This window comes from Amblyomma americanum, chromosome 1 (genome assembly GCF_052857255.1).
Source record: "Amblyomma americanum isolate KBUSLIRL-KWMA chromosome 1, ASM5285725v1, whole genome shotgun sequence".
Classification (NCBI taxonomy): Eukaryota; Metazoa; Arthropoda; class Arachnida; order Ixodida; family Ixodidae; genus Amblyomma; species Amblyomma americanum.
This window is the reverse complement of record NC_135497.1, coordinates 116,661,854-116,681,746: the sequence shown is the minus strand read 5'-3', so window position 1 is coordinate 116,681,746 and position 19,893 is coordinate 116,661,854. Positions and strand designations below refer to the sequence as shown.

At 51.9% G+C, this 19,893-nt stretch overlaps 2 protein-coding genes across 2 annotated transcripts in view; one reads left to right on the top strand and one right to left on the bottom strand.

Annotated features, from left to right (window-relative positions):
• LOC144113521 (uncharacterized) overlaps positions 1-15,960 on the bottom strand; it is a 26,459-nt gene extending 10,499 nt beyond the window's left edge. The window contains exon 1 of the mRNA XM_077646635.1: positions 15,793-15,960. The gene's annotated coding sequence lies outside the window, so the exon portion shown is untranslated. The remainder of the gene's footprint in view (positions 1-15,792) is intronic.
• Positions 13,106-19,893, top strand: LOC144113519 (uncharacterized). Its single transcript, XM_077646630.1, has 2 exons — positions 13,106-15,686; positions 18,834-19,893. The coding sequence occupies exons 1-2, from the start codon at positions 14,961-14,963 to the stop codon at positions 19,128-19,130; spliced, it is 1,023 nt and encodes a 340-aa protein (XP_077502756.1). The 5' UTR covers positions 13,106-14,960; the 3' UTR covers positions 19,131-19,893.

The following is a 19,893-nucleotide window of genomic DNA, read 5'->3' as shown; positions in this document are numbered from 1 at the left end:
TCCACAGAAAAACGATGCAGTCTATACAAGGCAAATGCTCCGGTATATCGAACAATGTGTGCAGCGCTCAACAATTATGCCATTGCGCCATTTTTCTTTGAGAGTTTCTTTTCTTCGCTATGGTGTGTAGTTTGATCTATTTGGCTTATTTTCAATGCAGAGTGCGCGCAAAGCACCTCATAACCAACCGGCGCAAAATATGAAAGCAAAATTTTTGCACTTAAGCACGCAAAACTAAAATCTTCCGAACCAAAATAGGTTTACCAGTGCCCACCGTGCTTCACTGAAATTATAGGACACGTAAAACAGCCCTATTAATTCCTTGCGACATCCATCAGAAGCACAGTAATTGCGCGCGTCTCTCTACATTCCTATTGTTACGTTCATTTGGTACACTACACACCTCGCGAGAGTGATTTCATCAGTGTGAGGAATGTTCCTATTGAAATGCTATATATGCCGAAGCTGCGGCGCCGTAGATGCTGCCTGAAAGGGGTCAGTGGATGCGCTAGACCGGCCGGCACGCTGTGCAAATCTCGATGAGTCATGCTGTAGACTGCAGCCATGCAGAACGTTGACATCAGAGGCGTGCAGTGCGCGCGTCAGTGCATTTCAATGTTTTCCGATTACTTTATCACTTAGGAATGCACGTTCGACCCAGTATTAGCAGCTTATCATTTCCTTATCCTACCCAGCTCGCGTGCTACCCAGTACAGCATGCCGCGGTGGCAAAACACAGGTTATCTCGCTTAACTCTAACCGAACATTGCGAGCAGCTTCTTTTTGCCCGGATTTATGGGAGCGGGCTTGCTAGTGTTTTCATATTAATAAACACTAATTACTGAACTGTGGGACCACTGCAAGCGTAATTTCAATCAAAGCATAACGAAACAAAAGAATCTCGAACGACGCCGATTTGTTGTGGTATCTCAATTTCTTTTTTTTTTCATATAATCTTCCACTATCATCGTAAGCCGCACTGGCATACGTTACGCTAGATAGCATCGGGTGAAGTGGTGTTAGACTGAGTTTAATTCCAGGCTCAGTTTCGTCGACCAGAGAGTTTTGGCGATAAAAACACCCATGCCTCTTTTTCGAAAGCTATGCTTTGCAGAAATCGTCCCCATGGCACTACAGGGGCGTAAGAGTTCACTTCGTCTACCGCTGTTCATACATCGTACACATAATATGGTGCTAATAAATATGGTCTGTCTGAGAACAGACATTTGCATCCTGATGCGCGCAGCTGTATTAAACCTTTGGCCCGCCATAACAAAATTAAATACTGTTCTTCGACGGCTGACCGCCGTACGCTTTACATGGGAGCCGAGGTACACGAGGCGCATAAACTCGGTGAACGTACGTGTTTTGTGGATATGCAGAGCTCACGGCTGCTGTGCAACAAATGCCGGTTCGTGGTCTTCATGTGGCTTTGCACGTGGACAAGCGTGCATGTTCGACGTCCTCGAAAGCTCTGTACGCCTCATTCCCGTCACGTATAAGCGAAGCTGCCTGTGTTTGGCCTTATGCGGCATGTATTCGTCAATGTTGTCGCTCGAGCGAGCCTGATAGAAAGTTTTTTCTTTTTTTCTCATTTCTCCAATTTTCCAGAACAGGACACGCCATGGGCATAGCAGGCAGCTTTCTGAGCGACGGCTGTAACGGTACTCGTTGCTCTCCCCGAGCAGCACACTATAGTGGGGGGTGTTACGTCTCGCCTACCTACGACGCGCGGTATAGCCGGCGCGGATGCAACGGACGCCGCGGCTTCGTTCATCGCGGCCGCAACGCCTCCCGCCAAGCGCGTCCAGGCATGTTTCAGTGCCACGTGTCGTCGTGCGTGCGTGTGTGTGTGTGTGCTTGTTTTGCCCACGCTTGTCAAAGCGCGGCAGCCGGGGAGAGGAGCTCCTCAACTGGGAGGCGAGGAGGTCTGACCGGCGCCGGCCTGGCGGACGCGCCCGTCACGCCTGAACATGTTCAAGCGTCGCCGTATCGGATGACTCTTCCCAAGCCGTTCCCTCTTGCCCTCGACTCCGTGGGTATAAAGGGGGCTGCCCCGGACGCCAACGGGAGCCTTCGATTCCTTCCTTCGAGTAACGTGGTCGCCCTGACCGGCTGCTCTTTTGCGATGCCAGAATAAACTAGTTGTTCTGTTGCCAGTCGACTCTTCCTTTGCCGGGACCTTCGGATGTTTCCAGCTTTGCCCCAGGCCGCCAGGCCAACGCTACCTTTGGGGCTTGCAACCCAAATGCAACAACTGGTTGCCAGCGGTGAGATCCCGACAACGGAGGCCAGCAGCGAAGATATGCGGTCAACTGTATGCTGAGCAGCACAACGACCATCCGGGAGCAGTGCAACGAGCCCTGTGTGATGACTGGTTGCCTGCAGCGGAACGACTGCGCTGAATTCTTGGCTGCGAGGTTTGGTGAGTGCGGGACTTTCTTCTTCTGAGTTTTGCCAGGCTTTTGTTAGTGTCAGAAACAGAGCTGGTAATTGTGGTTGTCGTTGCTGCCGGGTTAGTTTGCGGCAAGACAATAGTAGGCAGTAGAGAAAGCAGCATTCGGAGCAGCCATGGATTTGAAGTCGTTGCGCAAACCGAAATTGCTGGAGCTTGCAAGAGAGTTGGGTCTGGATGTCTCAGACAAACTCAGAAAGCCAGAACTGCTAAGGGCGATTCTTGAGTTGGAGGCTGAGGATGACGAGCTGTCGGAATGCCTTGAGACCATTGAGGAGAGGGAACAAAAAGAAAAAGACGAGCGCGAACGTAAAGAACAAAAAGAGAAAGAGGAGCGAGAACGTAAAGAACAAAAAGAGAAAGACGAGCGCGAACGTAAAGAACAAAAAGAGAAAGAGGAGCGAGAACGTAAAGAACAGAAAGAGAAAGAAGAGCGCGACCGTCAACACGCTTTGGAAATGAAGCGTCTCGAGGTAGAGATGGAACGCGCTCGTAATGGAAGTCAGGCACACGGTGCAGGAGAACGGGTATCGTTCAAAATGACTGACCTGATGCGGCCGTTTAAGCTTGGAGAGGACATTGGTTTGTTCCTGGTTAACTTTGAGCGAACGTGCGAGAAGCAGGGGTTCTCTCGGGAAACGTGGCCACAGCGCTTGCTCACTTTGTTACCCGCCGAGGCGGCCGACGTAGTCGCTCGCTTGAAGAGAGAGGAGGCAGAGGATTTCGACCAAGTGAAATCGAGTCTGCTAAAAAAGTACAGGCTGTCAGCGGAGGCGTTCCGTCGGAAGTTTCGGGAAAATGAAAAAGGCAGAAATGAGTCATATACAGAGTTTGCCTACAGGCTTATGTCAAACATGCAGGAGTGGCTCAAAGAAGAGAAAGCGTTTGGTGACCACGAGAAAATTCTGCAGTGTTTCGGGCTGGAACAGTTTTATAGTCGGTTACCTGAGAACGTGCGGTACTGGGTCTTGGATAGGCCAGACGTTAGTACAGTGGCTAAAGCCGCCGAGCTAGCCGAGGAGTTTGTGACGCGTCGGGCTCGCGGAGCTAAGGACGGTCAAAAGGGTGAATTTGGCTCCAAGTCTGAGAGGCCGAAGTTCACACCCATGAGAGCAAGGGGGGACACACGTAGTGCGGATGCGAGTGAAAGCAGTCCGACCGAACGTAAGGAGACGGCGGCAGCCGAAGCCGAACGCAGAAAGCGGTTCGAGGCGAGGCAAGCGCGCGTGTGTTATACGTGCCAGAAGCCGGGTCACTTTTCGGCGCAGTGTCCAGAAACAAAAACAAAAGTCGTTTTTTTGTCATTATGCAGCACTGACGAGAACATGAAGCTTCTCGAGCCTTACATGCGAGACTTCTTCGTGAACGGGAAAGAGTGCCGAGTGCTTCGTGATTCCGCAGCTACAATGGATGTAGTTCACCCCTCTTACGTAGAACCCGATATGTTCACGGGCGAGTGCGCATGGATCAAGCAAGCCGTGGAAGCTCACAGCGTGTGTCTGCCCGTAGCAAAAGTGCTCATTGAAGGACCTTTCGGAGCAATTGAGACGGAGGCAGCAGTGTCATCTATGCTGCCCCCCCAGTACCCGTACCTATTTTCGAACCGGTCCGATCACCTCCTGCGCGAGAAGGGTCTTTTGTTTGGTGAGGCTAGCGTTCAGGCCTTAACCAGATCGAGAGTTCGGGAGCTCGCTGCAAAGGCGGTAGTTGCGGGGCCGACGTTGTCGAGCAATGAGAAAGGGTCGGAGGCGCAGCAAGCGGATATTCAGAGCACGTCCGAACTGAATAAAATTGAGCCTGTAGCGCTGAAGGCACCAGGTACTGGAGAGGAAATGCCCGACACGGGAAAATTAGAAGAGCTATCTACAGATTTGCTCATCGCGCCTACGTCCGATGGACTTAATAGGTTGCTAAAAGTCAGCCGGTCGGCTTTGATAGCAGAGCAAAAAAAGGATGGCAGCCTAGAAAACATGCGCTGCAATGTCAAAGAAGGTATCGCCAAGAAAAATGTTCGTTTTGTGGAAAGAGGTGGGGTCCTGTACCGGAAGTATCTAGACCGCAGAGGAGTCGAGTTCGATCAGCTGATCGTGCCTCAGTGCTACCGTCAGGATCTGTTGCGCTTGTCGCATGGCGGTTCGTGGTCCGGACACCTAGGAGTTAAGAAGACTAAGGACCGTCTCTTGCAAGAGTACTATTGGCCAGGGTGTTTTCGTGACGTAGAAACCTTTGTGAGGACATGTGACACCTGTCAGCGGGTTGGCAAACCAGGGGACAAATCGAGGGCGCCGTTGAAGTTGGTGCCTATCATTACGGAGCCTTTTAGACGGCTCGTTATTGATACAGTGGGACCTCTGCCGGTAACAGCCACGGGGTACAGACACATTTTGACTGTGATCTGCCCAGCGACAAAGTTCCCTGAAGCAGTGCCGCTTAAAGAACTCAGCTCAGTTGAGATAGTCAATGCACTACTGTCCATATTTGCGCGAGTTGGTTTTCCTGCGGAAATCCAGTCAGATCAGGGCACAGTGTTTACTAGCGCTTTGACGACAGCCTTTCTCGAAAGGTGTGGGGTAAAGCTGTTACACAGCTCAGTGTACCACCCACAGTCGAATTCCGTTGAGAAGCTCCACTCCGTCATGAAGCGCGTGTTGAGAGCATTGTGTTTTGAGCAACAAAGTGATTGGGAGCTGTGTCTGCCTGGGGTGATGTTTGCATTAAGGACCGCGCCGCATGCGGCTACGGGGTTTTCGCCAGCTGAGCTGGTGTACGGTCGCTCGCTGCGGTCTCCGCTTCGCATGCTTCGAGACTCGTGGGAAGGCAGGGGCGACGACCCAGTCGTGGTCGAGTACGTGCTTAGTCTCCTCGAACGCTTAAGAAGGGCACAGGAGTTGTCAGGTGAAGCAATGGCAAAGGCCCAGCAGAGGGCCAAGGTTTATTATGATCGGACAGCCAGGGCCCGTCGTTTTGAGGTGGGCGATGAGGTGATGATATTGCGCACATCGCTAAAAAACAAACTCGACGTGCAGTGGGAGGGCCCAGCACGGATTGTTCAAAAACTGTCGGATGTTAACTACGTGGTGAGTCTGCCAGGAAAACGGAAAGCACAACAAGTTTACCACTGTAATCTGCTCAAACCCTATAGACAACGGGAAGCAGTGGTGTGTATGATGGTAAACGTTCCCGAAGAGCTTCCGGTCGAGCTTCCGGGACTAGGCTCAGTGACGAACAGGGAAGACACTGATCAGGTCATTAGTGACTTAATCATTAAAGCACCGCTGTCAGCTGAGCAGAGAACCGAACTACACCAACTCTTACAAGAGTTTCAAGGTCAGTTCTCTGAGAGGCCTGGTAGGACTTCTGTCCTTACTCATGATATAGAACTTACCTCGCCAGAGCCAGTACGATCCAAGGCGTACCGGGTGTCACCCCGCCAGCGCGATATTATGGAGGCTGAGGTAAAGAAAATGCTACAGCTCGGTGTTATTGAGGCGGGTGAGAGTGATTATACCTCCCCTTTGATTTTAGTTGAGGTACCGGGCAAGGAACCTCGTCCTTGCGTCGACTACCGCAGGCTTAATTCCATCACTAAGGATCAAATTTATCCGATCCCTAACATCGAGGAGCGCCTTGAGAAAGTTAGTAGCGCTCAGTTTATTTCCACCCTAGATCTTGTCAGGGGTTATTGGCAGGTTCCACTTACAGAGGAGGCTAGTAGGTATGCGGCGTTCATTTCACCAATGGGAACATTCCGTCCTAAAGTTTTGAGTTTTGGTTTGAAGAACGCGCCATACTGCTTTTCAAGCCTCATGGACAAAGTGTTGCGGGGACAGGAAGAATTTGCTTTACCGTATTTAGACGACGTAGCGATATTCTCCGCATCCTGGTCTGAGCATATGGCACACTTGCGGGCAGTGCTAACCCGCCTGCGCGAAGCGGGCTTGACAGTCAAGGCTCCCAAGTGCCAATTAGCACAGGCCGAGGTTGTCTACCTCGGTCACGTGATTGGACAGGGTCGTCGCCGCCCCTCTGAAATAAAGGTGGCCGCTGTGCGAGACTTCCCGCAACCGCGCACGAAGACCGATATTCGGTCGTTCTTGGGTGTCGCCGGCTACTATCAGAGGTACATCCCCAGGTACTCCGATATCGCGGCTCCCCTGACGGATGCTCTAAGAAAAACAGAGCCCCAAACAGTCGTCTGGAGCGAGACAAAGGAGAGAGCTTTTAGCGCCCTAAAGAGCGCCCTAACAAGCCAGCCTGTGCTACGATCGCCAGACTATACCAAAGGGTTCGTTGTTCAGTGCGATGCTAGTGAGCGAGGCATGGGCGTTGTACTGTGCCAAAGGGACAATGGAGAAGTGGAACACCCCGTCCTGTATGCTAGTCGTAAGCTGACCTGTCGTGAGCAGGCGTACAGCGCCACCGAGAAAGAGTGTGCGTGTCTCGTGTGGGCCGTTCAGAAATTGTCATGCTACCTAGCCGGCTCGAGGTTTATCATTGAGACGGATCACTGCCCTCTCCAATGGCTGCAGACCATCTCTCCCAAAAATGGCCGCCTCCTGCGCTGGAGCCTCGCTTTGCAACAATATTCCTTTGAGGTGCGTTACAAAAAGGGGAGTCTCAACGGTAACGCCGATGGCTTAAGTCGAAGCCCCTAACGTAGGAATCCGCCTCAAAGTTGTTGGTTACTGATGTTTTCTTCCTGAGGCAGGATTTTTAACATATTGCTTTTGTTTAGTGTTTCAAAGTGATTATGTGCTTTCTAGTGCAATTTTCCAATTTGTGGACGCGTTCTGAGTGCTGCTTGACTACTGTAAGGAACTAGGCAGTAGTATAAAAGGGGAAAGAGCCTGGCAGAGCTTAGTGAGGGTTGTCTCGTGCTTGCTGACTGAGCGGTTGCGTTTCGGCGTAGTTCTAACGCTTGCTGGGAACGAGCACAAAAATGGCAACTCTCCCGAAGTGACTTTACAGTGTCCTATGTGATCCTGAACCCGAGAACGAGGCCTTCTCTGTGCGCTGCGCTCAAGCAACGTCGAGGGACGATCGGTTTCGTTTACGAGCATCATCGAGCGACATCCCTCTGGACAGCGGATGCAGTCCCCTGACCATCGGGATCTCCTTCTCCCGGCGGGGCGGTCTGTTACGTCTCGCCTACCTACGACGCGCGGTATAGCCGGCGCGGATGCAACGGACGCCGCGGCTTCGTTCATCGCGGCCGCAACGCCTCCCGCCAAGCGCGTCCAGGCATGTTTCAGTGCCACGTGTCGTCGTGCGTGCGTGTGTGTGTGTGTGCTTGTTTTGCCCACGCTTGTCAAAGCGCGGCAGCCGGGGAGAGGAGCTCCTCAACTGGGAGGCGAGGAGGTCTGACCGGCGCCGGCCTGGCGGACGCGCCCGTCACGCCTGAACATGTTCAAGCGTCGCCGTATCGGATGACTCTTCCCAAGCCGTTCCCTCTTGCCCTCGACTCCGAGGGTATAAAAAAAGACAGCTGCGCCGGACGCGAGGGAGAGCCTTCGATTCCTTCCTTCGAGTAACGTGGTCGCCCTGACCGGCTGCTCTTTTGCGATGCCAGAATAAACTAGTTGTTCTGTTGCCAGTCGACTCTTCCTTTGCCGGGACCTTCGGATGTTTCCAGCTTTGCCCCAGGCCGCCAGGCCAACGCTACCTTTGGGGCTTGCAACCCAAATGCAACAGGGGCTATGAGTCCCACATGTGCAAGTGGGGCAACCCTTCTACATTGAGGCACCCTACTTCTAATGACTACGTCGGCCCCCTGCGGGGCATAAGTGGGTCAGCCCAAAATTCGCCTTGCCCTTGCATGGGTTCTTAGGGCATTGCCAGGACTAACTCAGACCACATTCCTACACTAGCCGACATGAGTCCCTTGTCGAGTACTTGAGGTCAGATATGCCACGTCAAGGCTGAAAAAAAAAAAACGTTACTAGCACAACTGGGGCTGCCCACACGAAACCGCTTTAGGTCCCACATGGGCCATGGCGGAGCTGGAAAACGGGCGCGCCCAAATGTACGTGAGGGCAGATTCAACATAAATGTATGCGGGAAAACTAATTTGTGGCTGCCTACACAAAACCGTTCCACGTCGACCCCGGCGGGGCTGCCACGTGGTGCCTACATCGAACTTTTATCGGGGACTTCAAGACAGATGCAATACAAGTGTGGGCGCTATACGGGAAAAAACGCGGCAATCCCAAATAGGGCTGCCGATGCATCGGCGCAGATGGTCCTACATTGGCTGCAGTGGGGCTGAACCCACCGGCGTGCCTGCATCGTATTATGCCTGCATTATTTCAGTTCCCTGATTTGTATTATATGCACCCATACGTACTCTCAATGATGACTTGTTATGTAATCATACGCGTATTTACTCGATTACTAAAGATTACATGTTAGTCTGGTAAGTTGGGCAAAATGACCAGACCATGCGCAGGAATAACTGTGTCACCTTACCAGGATGCACTGGACTACCTGAGGCTCTCGAAGCGTCATTAGAGCTCGGAACATACTCACGGGCTGTCCGCGCAATACCAGCGCCTCTGCGATACCCAACATCGCTGGGATAGTGTTGGCTTCGTGCACAAGGCGCAATATGGACTCGGTGTGGGCAGCCCATACTGCCCCGGTGCTTACAAAGCAAATTTCAGAAATTAGTGTATTAGTACAGTGGGGAAATCCGGAGCTGGGGCGCCCCCTAAAGTTCCCACACCGGCCCCCTGTGGGGAACATGTGGGCAAACTCATATTGGGCTTGCCCTTTTAGAACCCGCGCCGGCCCGATGTCAGTATTGGAGGGGCTAACCGAGATGAAAGCCTAACGTTTGTCCTCAGTGGCTACCCACATCTGACCAAAGTAGGACCGATTCGGGAGCTCGGTGGGCTACTCACATCAGGTATTGAAGGTCGGAAGTGAGCTATGAAATGGGCACCCTGTTTTCCAATGTGGGTAGCCATGCGAGCCCCGGTGGGACCGATGTAGGAGCTGAGCCGTTCAAGGTAAAACTTCGTGTAAAACGCCTGTTGTGTTCATGCTTGATTGTGAATAAATGTAGGGGTACAAAGGTGTTAATTAGGGGGACCCAAAAGCGCTCTTATCGGTGCAAATTGGTTGACAGTGTAGGGAAGAAGTCGCGGAAAATGCTTACATGATCCCCTATACCAACGGATGATTTTATCATTGAATTTGGTTTGCGCTGGCTTTTACGATGATCCGCTTAGTAGACGGTGAATCTGCGGTGTAAGTACCATAAACTGTTCTTCTGTACGCGTACTGTTAGCGCGGTCTTAATCGCTTACCGTCGGAGCGCCGCACTGCCCCGGCGACACCGCAGTTGTCAAGGCTGCGTTTCTGGCAGATGGAAAAGCTTAGGTGGACGAGAGATAGGAAGAATGCCCACAGTTTATGCATGATGCCACGCGCCAAGCTTCGCTGCTGGCTCCGTATACGAAGTCTGTCCGCAGCGACATGCGCCAGATGCCTTTCTCGGCACCGCCCTGCGAGGTTTCCCTGAGAGCTGATTGCCTTTTTTTTTTTTCACAGACTCCGGACAACGCGCGCGATTAGCGGCAGGAAGCGGCACATCGCTCCTTCTCCCCATCCTTCTCGGTTTGCCAAGCGCAGCGCGCTCGAGGATTCTTTGCGCACAAAGCGCAGCGTTGGTGACAGCGTACCTTTAGAATAGGGTGTTATTGTCCTGCGCATGCGTACTGGCACCCCGCTTTTCCCCTATCCCCCTAATCGATAGCACCCCCCCATATCCTAAAGCTCTGCAATGTAGTTAGTACCCTGGCGTTAGCGATGTTTGCCTTGACCCCGAAGCTCAACGCCAGGAAGTTGATGTCGCTTAATTTGTTTGTTTGTTTGTTTGTTTGTTTGTTTGTTTGTTCCGTGCATGGCCTTGTCAGGCACAAAGCAGGAGGCTCTGCTGCCCCCATCAACCATCAGGCAGTGGAGTCACCCGCTAATCTGCGCTGTCAAATAATTCGTAGGCCAGACTTGATGAGCGAGTTTGTTTTCCGTCTCATGTAGAGCAGAGTGGGGGCAGCGCAGGACAAAAAAAGATACACGCGTACCGTCACGTATATGTGCTATTAAAGGTGTACGCTGTAAGTGGTCCGCTTTAAGTGGTCGTAATAAATCCAGGCATACGATCGCTGGCGATGTGTTGAATTGTGATGTCAGTGTCAGGTTATGCAAGTGGGGGCTTGTGGAGCCTGGCTATATGCGGCAGTTTAGCAAGGACGTGCCTCATCTCTCGTTTTTTTTTTTTTGCTATTTGAGAGCAGATAATGAACACGAAAATAAATGTGAGAATTGGTTAGCATGACACTCATTGTGGGAGACTAGGCCTTTGAAAGGGGACTCCAAAAACGAACGGAATTCTGGTGCAATGCGACGCATTGCACCATGTATACATAATATTGGTACTATACATAATATACCGGTGGTTGTGGTGGAGAAAAAGATCTTTCTGCGGATGGACGGAGGACGATAGTTTTCTTGGGCAACCGGTATTGCCGTTGGGCCGCGGCGGCTGCCTCCGCCCTGGCTATGGCTTGAACGTCCGTGTCGGAGCTGGACAGCATGGCCTCCCACTCTCGTGTAATGTTTAAACCGGGAAAAAAAAAATCTGTAAACGTACGCCGAATTAGACTTTTTTTTTATTCGGTTTTAACCGAGAAAGGTCAGCATCCTCCACATGTCCTCCATGGCTTGCTGGCTATTGAGCACTAGTTGCAATCGGTCAAAAAGAGAATTAAATTGCGGAGAGACATCGGGATCGTTCGATTATAAGCCGTGCGGAGGTAAGTTTTGGAGCATTGCTCCGGCAGTTAAGACAAACACCGGGTGCAGACCGAGACGTTTCATTACCTCGTCAAGCTTCGTCTGCTATACCAGGTGTTTCAGGGAAGACATACTGATTCTCAAAAATAGATTTTTTAGGTAAAAATATGGCTTTTTCAGCATACTATTACCGGTGTTGGCGCACGCTAGGGAACCGGTGATTCGGTGAATCGTCTGAAATAGTAAGCTGGTTAACTAATTTTTAATAATTAACTTTTGAACTATGAGAGTTAGGCGCCTAGTTGCAAGTAGCGATTTGTAGCCGGTCGTTTGTAATAACCATATCAGTTTTTAGAATTTAGAAAACGCGATCACCCTTGGCTCACTCTATTAGCACTAGAGATACTCAGCGTAGCGCAATTAGCGTTCTGCACAAGTGTCCAGCTTTACGCGGGGACCTAGCTGGGCTTGCACAGTGGCAGGCGCACCCCTGGGGCCATCTGCGCGTGCGCATATAGCTCCCTGCAGAAGCAGATCGCGCTATGATGAATATCTGTTATTTTCCTAAACTGAGTTACCACGGACTCACTCGCCACATTTGCCCAAGTTTCCACAAGTAGGCAAATAAAATTAAATCACTCTCTCTCTCTCTCGAAGGCTAAAAGGAATATATATCGCAAAAACATTAATGTTGGCAGCATTTTTTATTGAAGTTAAAGTTACTTCATGCAGGTAAGCTACAGGGCCCTTGTGAGCTCTATAAATACGGCGTATTTCCTTTCCTGAACGCGTCCGCGCATCGTGCCGGATGTCCAGGCGAGGACAGCGTCTGTGCCTGAGTGACGCACCTGTGACAGAGATGCGCCGCGCGGTACGTGTCAGGGTCACACTGGTCGTGCCGGATTCCGGAAGTAGAGCGTTGCGGCAACGGTGCACATGTATCGTCTCCTGTTTCCCTCTCCTGGCAGCTTTCGCCGCGCGCCGAGCGACTGAAAGCACGCGCAGCCGACGTCACAAGTATGCGGCCGCCCAGTCACCCCGTTGATAGCCTCTGACGTGGTTGTCGGTTGACACGCTGTTTCATGCCGGAGATAGCGCGCATCCTTTTAAGGAAAGGTTGCCGCGGCGCCCCTGAATGCAGTACGCGCTGCCGCGTGTGAAAGAGGTCTGGCTCGAAAATGCTGCTGTTGCCGTGTGTCCGTTCTTACCGTTAAGTATCCTCACTTAATTACAACGCTAATCTCTATTGGCATATTCCAATCAGCGATCCGAAGCATCGCCCTGAATCCGCGAAGGAGCACGTAATCCGGAGCGGTGTTGGGGTGTTCAATCGGAACTCGGGATCTGAATCCAAATCGCCCGTTCAATATGCTTTTACGGTTCGCGGAACAAGAAAACGTGCTCCGGATCGCCGATTGGAATACGCCAATACGATTTTGAAATTACGCCACGAACCCATTACCGCCAAGATCAGGTTCGTTAAGATGCGCTTTGACTGCTCCACGGTCGTGTCGCCGCTTGACTCGCCGAGGACACGCCTCGAATATTCTCGAGATACGTCCGAGGGCTGTTACAGCTAGCTTTCTCGAGTAATTAACTACGCCTCTTATTCGCGGTGTCGACGCCGCAGTCGAGCATCGTTTCGAGTTGAGTACAACCAGATTGGAAAAATTAATAACGAGCTGTGTTTCCCGGATGCGGCGCACCGCTTCCGCGTGGTGGTCAATGACGGCATGCGTAATCGCGTTGTCCGCCCGACTCGGCGCGCAACGGTAAACATAGTAATGGCCGCGCGGTCGCTTTCACCGCTCGGCTCTGCGATGGGGGGGGGGGGGGGGGGGGGGGGGGCGCGAAGCGCAGGGGCACGCCCGGCGGCTCCGCCTCAGCTCGCCCCGCGTGCGCGCACAAAAGAAATAATAAAGAACCGCCTCGCCGGGGCGCAACAAACAACAGGAGTCACACTTGGCTGCCCGTGTTCGCCGCGCGAGTGAAACTGCTAAAACACCGGCACTTTCTTCCTTGGGCGCCCCCTCTGCCGCGATGGCTTATTGTTCCCGCTTTTTCTTGGCTGACCGTCCTATTACGAAATGGCGATGGAAAGTGCGGCCCGTCCCGCGCGGCAGTCCGTCCGCGGTTTTCCTCGTCGCGTTCGCTGGCTGGCCGGCCGCCCGCTAACCCAGTTCTTTTTTTCACGCACCGCTCTCGAAGGGAGCAGCCACACCGGACAAGCTCCCTTCGCTCTGCTCGTTTGGGCAGATGAGCGGATAGGGCCTCATCGCGAGACTGGCGCGCGTTCAGTGTTATGGGCGGAAGTGTGCGTTGTGTGCAGAAGCAGAGGTAGAAGAAGGATGCAGGGACCAGGTTGAAGGCCGCACGCGCGATATACCCTCCAGATAGAGCTGACTTTTTCCCCTCTCTTCCGTCATTAGTCGCCTGCTATGTCAGGCCCCCTTTCTTTCGCCGCTGCTTCGTGCACAGCATCAAGAATTTCTTCCCTTGCCATGTGCTATCGCTCTCTGTCCAGGTTTTTATAGAAGTATAAGAGAAGCGGTTTTTCCTGCCATACCTATTCATACCTGGCTCTACATATTACAGTACTGAGCAAAATTTTTATAACAACATTTTATGCACAAAAAAAATGCCACGAACCTATTTTCTCTTTGCTCTTTCTGCACCCTTTGCACGTTGGGAATGCTTATATATACAGTGGTCTCTCATTACTTCCAACTCTCTCAATTCGAACTGACACTTTGGTTACGTCAACAGCGAGGGGCTTCCTTAAATCGAACTCTGCAAAATTGGAAATAATTTCGGTCTCCTTCAAGTTCGAATTATTCAAGTTCTGTTTGACGCTGCTTTCTGTTTATCATTTGCACCAACTCTAATCTCTAAACTCGCACTGTAACCGACTGGAATGACTCTTTATTGCCTTTCGACGCACCTTGATGCTTATTAGCTTTGTTATTATTGTTTTGTTGCCATTTAACCCACCCTGCTTGGACCTGTGCAAGGTTTGCAGTATTGAATAAAGAAAGAAAGAGAAAAAGGAACAGATTGGGTTGGTTTATAGCATATTGCGAAATTTTATCACTGTGACTGCTCGTCGCTGCGAAGGAAACATGCGTCATGAAATTTTGCATAATAAAAACTTAAGAAAGCATGTTGCCGGGGTGTTTTTTAAAGTTTCAAGATGAAAACTTAAAATTTCACTGTCATCAGTTATTGCCAATTCAAATGCACATCTCACAACCAAATATGCGGGTGTTGAGTAGGCGCACGTCTCTCTGTGCAAGCTTAAATTTGCGTGCGTGAACAGCTTGCTAACATTTACATGATGAAGTATACCAAACTGTTAGTAACTGTCCAAGTAACAGAAGCGGCGAGAGAATACTTATATAACACCATGCCCCGTTCAGCCGCCGGCGCGCTAACTGTCGGCGCACTGCGGTTCTTTCCTTGTATAGAATGAACGAGATAGCCGATTTTATAGAGTAAAACGGCGAACAAGTGGCCATCCTAAACATCGGCACAGCGAAGCCGCATATAAGCGCTATACAGTGTCCATGTTTGAGATATAATCGGATGGACTTAAGGCGTTGAGCCTGCACGCGCTGTGTTTCCGGCTAGAGGAGTCGTCGGGCAATGCCATCCGTGAAAAGGGTTGCCGGGGACGCCTTCCACCGTCGCGCCGCGAAGAGGCCCCTCATTAATGGCGCCTCAGCGTGGCGCCTCTGCGGGGGCGGACAAAAGCGACGACCGCCACCCCTTCAGACGTCCCCTCGCCAATGCCAGGCTCCTGGTCACGCCGGGGCTCGTCATCAGGCGGCCCTGGAGACAGGCGCGCAAGGCCGTCCTTGCGCGATTCGTGGGCCGTTCGGCTTGGCTGATGCCCCGAGACGGACCCTCTTTCCTCGCTGAAAAGAAAAAGAGCCGCGGTTCCCGGGACGCCGCCCGGCAGTGTCCAGACACGCGCGCCATGAGGACGGCTCTGCTGCTCTGCCTGCTCACCGCCGTGGAGCGTCGCCGGAGCTCGGCGTCCCACCACCACCACCACGCGCCGCCGCAAACCGACTGCTACCATCAGTACTGGCTGTACCAGCCAGCACAGGCTGTGGGCGGCTTCCAGTATCCTTACGCGCAGTCGGGGCGCCATGGCGACTATCCCTACCCGTACGCACCTGACCATCACCGCGGCTACCCCGACGGCCGTTACCCGGTCGCAGAGCTGCCTCCGCCCCCTCCGCCGCCGCCTCCTCCTCCGCCGCCGTCGTTGCCCTACCCTGGACCCTGGGTCCCGCCTTATCCACGGCAGCCGGCGCCCAAGAACCTGGACCCTTTCCCGGGCAAGTTCCTTGGCATGGGCTCGGTACGTTACCTGAACGGAGGGCGCGACGTCGAGCTAGTCTGCGACCTTCACGGGAACCAGCTCGTCTCGGTGAGTTAGCCAGCCGTTTGGTTGCATCCACGCCGTTGACGTATTCGGCTATGTAGCACTACGTACTGGGGCAGTTTATATCCTGATTACCAGCTTCGAACCTTACCCGGCTTGAAGCAATATAGATTTGTTGGAACGCCGACGGTTTCTCTTTCACATCTTGAGACTTCCTCCAGAGCAAGCGGCGTAGCATGTCGTTAGCTGCAATTCCCGAGTTCGCCCGCTAGCTGATCGATGCGGATTCCGTCCAGGTTGTCTGGGAAGTAGGCACTCTCGAGAATGCACGCTGCGTGGTCATTTCATCCAAGTGAGCCTTGGGAGTTTTTTTTTTTTTTTACATGATGTATCCTACCAAGCGGTCTGGATGAACCTTTCAGCCATACCAACGAATCTGAAAGTAACAAAAATGGAAAAGATATGCATGAATCGACTGAGCACGAACATATCTTGCAACGGAGCAACAGTCCTCAATGTGTATCAATAATAAGGACTGTGGTAAAACCATCTAAGACGTCCATTCACTTAATGGCGTATCTTTTTTTTTTTTTGCTAGAGTTGCTGTTATTGTAGATTTGTTGACATGGGCGGAGGAAGGTTCTAATACTTCAATCTGACTAAGGTTTGGCAGACTCAAAACCCTACCGCTAACATAAATTTATACGGTAGGTTGTTGGTATGGGTTAAGCGGTTCAGAAGTCACTGCCAATTTTGTAACGGCCGCGCTGTAAGGATATTTGGTCGGCAGAACTTGCACAAGTGCAGACAAAACCTAAGTTTTTTATTGTGTCGTTGCTGGGGCATTCTTGGACAGCGGCGCTTTCGCTTACCGCCTCCGAGCGACAAACTATATACCGTTACATTTGGAGCTGTGGGCTGCGCTAATGCATTGCGTATGCAAGTCATGCAAGCGTCATCGTAATTTGTGCTGACCGTAACAACGAAGAGCTGGTGGGAAAACAAAACGCGCCTATCAAAGCAAAGTTCATTTCGAAGAGATATTTTCTTTTCTTTCAAACCGTGGGTAGATGGAATAAAGGTTTATCTGCAGAACAAATGATAATAATAATTGGTTTTTGTGGAAAGGAAAATGGCGCAGTATCTGTCTCATATATCGTTGGACACCTGAACCGCGCCGTAAGGGAAGGGATAAGGGAGGGAGTGAAAGAAGAAAGGAAGAAGGAGGTGCCGTAGTGGAGGGTTCCGGAATAATTTCGACCAACTGGGGATCTTTAACGTGCACTGACATCGCACAGCACACGGGCGCCTTAGCGTTTTTCCTCCATAAAAACGCAGCCGCCGCGGTCGGGTTCGAACCCGGGAACTCCGGATCAGTAGCCGAGCGCCCTCACCACTGAGCCACCGCGGCGGGTGCAGAACAAATGCTTCCTCGCACTCTTGCGCGCCATGCCCGGTGGTGAGGTGACGTTAAAGACAGGCTGTTCGCTTAGCTGAAGGCTCGCTTCCGCATTTGTCAGTCTTCATGTGGTTTCATCCAAAATATTAAACCTCGCGGTTTGTCCTCAAGATCTATAGGGATGGCAGGTCCACGTGGTCATGCGCATGCTCGGCAGGGCAAATCCAAGGCAGATGGTGGAGCTTCGAGGCGGGAGAGCTTCGCAGAAATCGGGGCATTGAGGGAGTGCAGTCGGGACCAGAAGGGTGCATGCCTCGATGCCAGCGCGACGCTAGGCATCGAGGCACCCCTGTGGCCGGTCCGGGCATGCATGCTCAGCGATGTAAATGGTGAGAACTCCTACGTCCGGTGGCGAGGGAAAGCTGACGATGCCGTGTTTTGAATGTCGCTCATTCGGAAAGGGTTTAACAGCGCTAAGATGGGACGACTGGAAGTGGACACACACAGCGCAATTGCGTGTCGCGTTTCCTTTGCCCCGTCTTGGCGCTGTTACATGCTTTCCGTCAACATGTGCTAACTAGCCCGTATCAGACCTCTTCTAGAACGTATTGTATGTTTGGCGGTGCGCAGTGCTGCGTCTGGAAACTGGTACTAGGTCTTAGCCTTCGCGTTGTCATTCGTCATTTCCGTTGGAGGTCATATAGTCTTATAACAAATTGCACTCGCTGTACTGCTGCTGCGTGCGTTGAGCCTTCTTGCGGGAATGCACAGCGCACTACTGCCTGCGCAGAAAAGCACTACTTCACGCGGTTACAACAACAAAAAAAAATGTGTGTGAAGCCTCGGACCGAGTAACTCGCGTAAACTCAGATTAATTCGGAGGAGAGTCGCGCAAGCTGCAGCCAATAGGAGGAAGCTCGGGCAAGTAGCCCTGTAGCCAATGGGAAGTGAGCTTGAGGAGGACCTTGCCCAACCTGGAGAAATAAAATAAATATTGCCGTGACTGGGTTTCGAACCCGCTGCGGCGCGAACAGATTAGCTTCGCTAGCAACTGCACGAAAGCACTGTGCTGTCACCGCAATATGTTTTTTTCTTTATTGCATGGAAATAGTGCCGAAAAGTAACATCTGAGTATGCTTATGCCACAAAACACCAGGCTGTGTAATACGAGCCCATCATACCCCCGCACGTTCCCACCTTCCAAAACATCGAAAGTCTGGGAGACACACACATGCATCTAGATATAGATGAGCCAGCTATGGCGGCTCTTCCAGGGCAGCGTACACTCCCCGCACCAAAGCGCACTGCTCACGGTACAAAGATTTCGATGAACGCGGTGATTCGGCGTGGCGGTCCATCCACGCCTCGTGTTAAACTGCAACATAATCTCGCGCTATGCATTGAACCTCGTCGTCTTGATCAACTTCCATCTGCGGCGCCAACAGATCAGATCTGCTCAGCCTCGATCGGAGCTTAGCCTGATCTAATATCGTCACCAGATGTACCGGCGACCTAGCAAAGCGAAACCATGAGCCTACCAGGGTAAACACATACTTTCGCATTTCTGCTCCGTTTAAGTATACGTTAAAACCCTACCATTTTTTTAATTATTTATTTCTAAGTGCATGCACATGTCATTTACTACAGGCATGCAATGATCCTTAGCCAGTGGCTACTCATGAATCCAGTACGGGATGCAAGTATTTCATTGACGATTGGGCCATGTGCGCATGCGCGGCCTGAGGGAGCACCGCGTGTCTTCATGCACGTGGCCTACGTCTCATTGCTCGCAGAACGTGGTATGGGTGAAGGCCACGCATCCCCGGGGCCAGCCGCCCGCCTGGCGTCCACCGCCACCGAGCTGCGGGCCGTGCTTCTGCCCGGTGCAGTACGGCTGCGTCTACCAGCCCCTGGACCTGGCCGACCGGCGGTTCTTCGCGGATTCGAGGGGCAACCACGCCTCGCTTCACATCTACGGTGTGTCGCCGGCAGACTACGGAGTCTACCGCTGCAGCGCCACCAGCTCTCCCACTGGGTCGGCCGCGGACAACACCGAGACGGTGTACCAGATCGTCCACTTCACCGGCTGACGCGCTGCACGTGCTGCGCGCTCTCTCTCTCTCTGTGCCCCAAGTGTTTTTCAAGGCTGCAGTAGCGCTTGTATACCGCCTGCAGTCACAACCGAAATACACTGGAATGCCAGAGCGAAAGAATACGCGCTAACCCTTTCTGTTCAGCACACACACACAAAAGAAAAGAACACAGCGCTTTACTAGCGTCTCCTCTTTCGTCCCGTTGTTCCAGAGCTAGCTGTTGTTTATTTTTAGCTTCTTTTTTTCTGTTTCCGCTGATATTCAGCATGTCAACACCCTGCTCGCTATCTAATGCTTAAAAGCCATAGTTCTCTCGGCAGATACCTTTCTGAGGTCCACCTGCACTGACATTACATCTGCATTGTTGAGAGCAGCAACTTTTGCAGTGGCACGTGCAACAACGCTGCTTTCGAGCATTGTATACGTGGCGACGCCGGCACCGAACAGCCGCCATCTCCCCTGAGCATCAGAGACTTAGGTCATAATAATAATAATAATAATAATAATAATAATAATAATAATAATAATAATAATAATTGGTTGTTGGGGAAAGGAAATGGCGCAGTACCTGTCTCATATATCTTTGGACACCTGAACCGCGCCGTAAGGGAAGGGATAAAGGAGGGTGTGAAAGAAGAAAGGAAGAAAGAGGTGCCGTAGTGGAGGGCTCCGGAATAATTTCGACCACCTGGGGATCTTTAACGTGCACTGACATCGCACAGCACACGGGCGCCTTAGCGTTTTGCCTCCATAAAAACGC

Excerpts from the sequence above, each read along its gene's own strand:
- LOC144113519 (XM_077646630.1), top strand. The coding sequence starts at position 14,961 with ATGGCGCCTCAGCGTGGCGCCTCTGCGGGGGCGGACAAAAGCGACGAC. Across the intron at positions 15,687-18,833 it reads ACGGGAACCAGCTCGTCTCG|AACGTGGTATGGGTGAAGGC; the intron begins GTGAGTTAGCCA and ends CATTGCTCGCAG.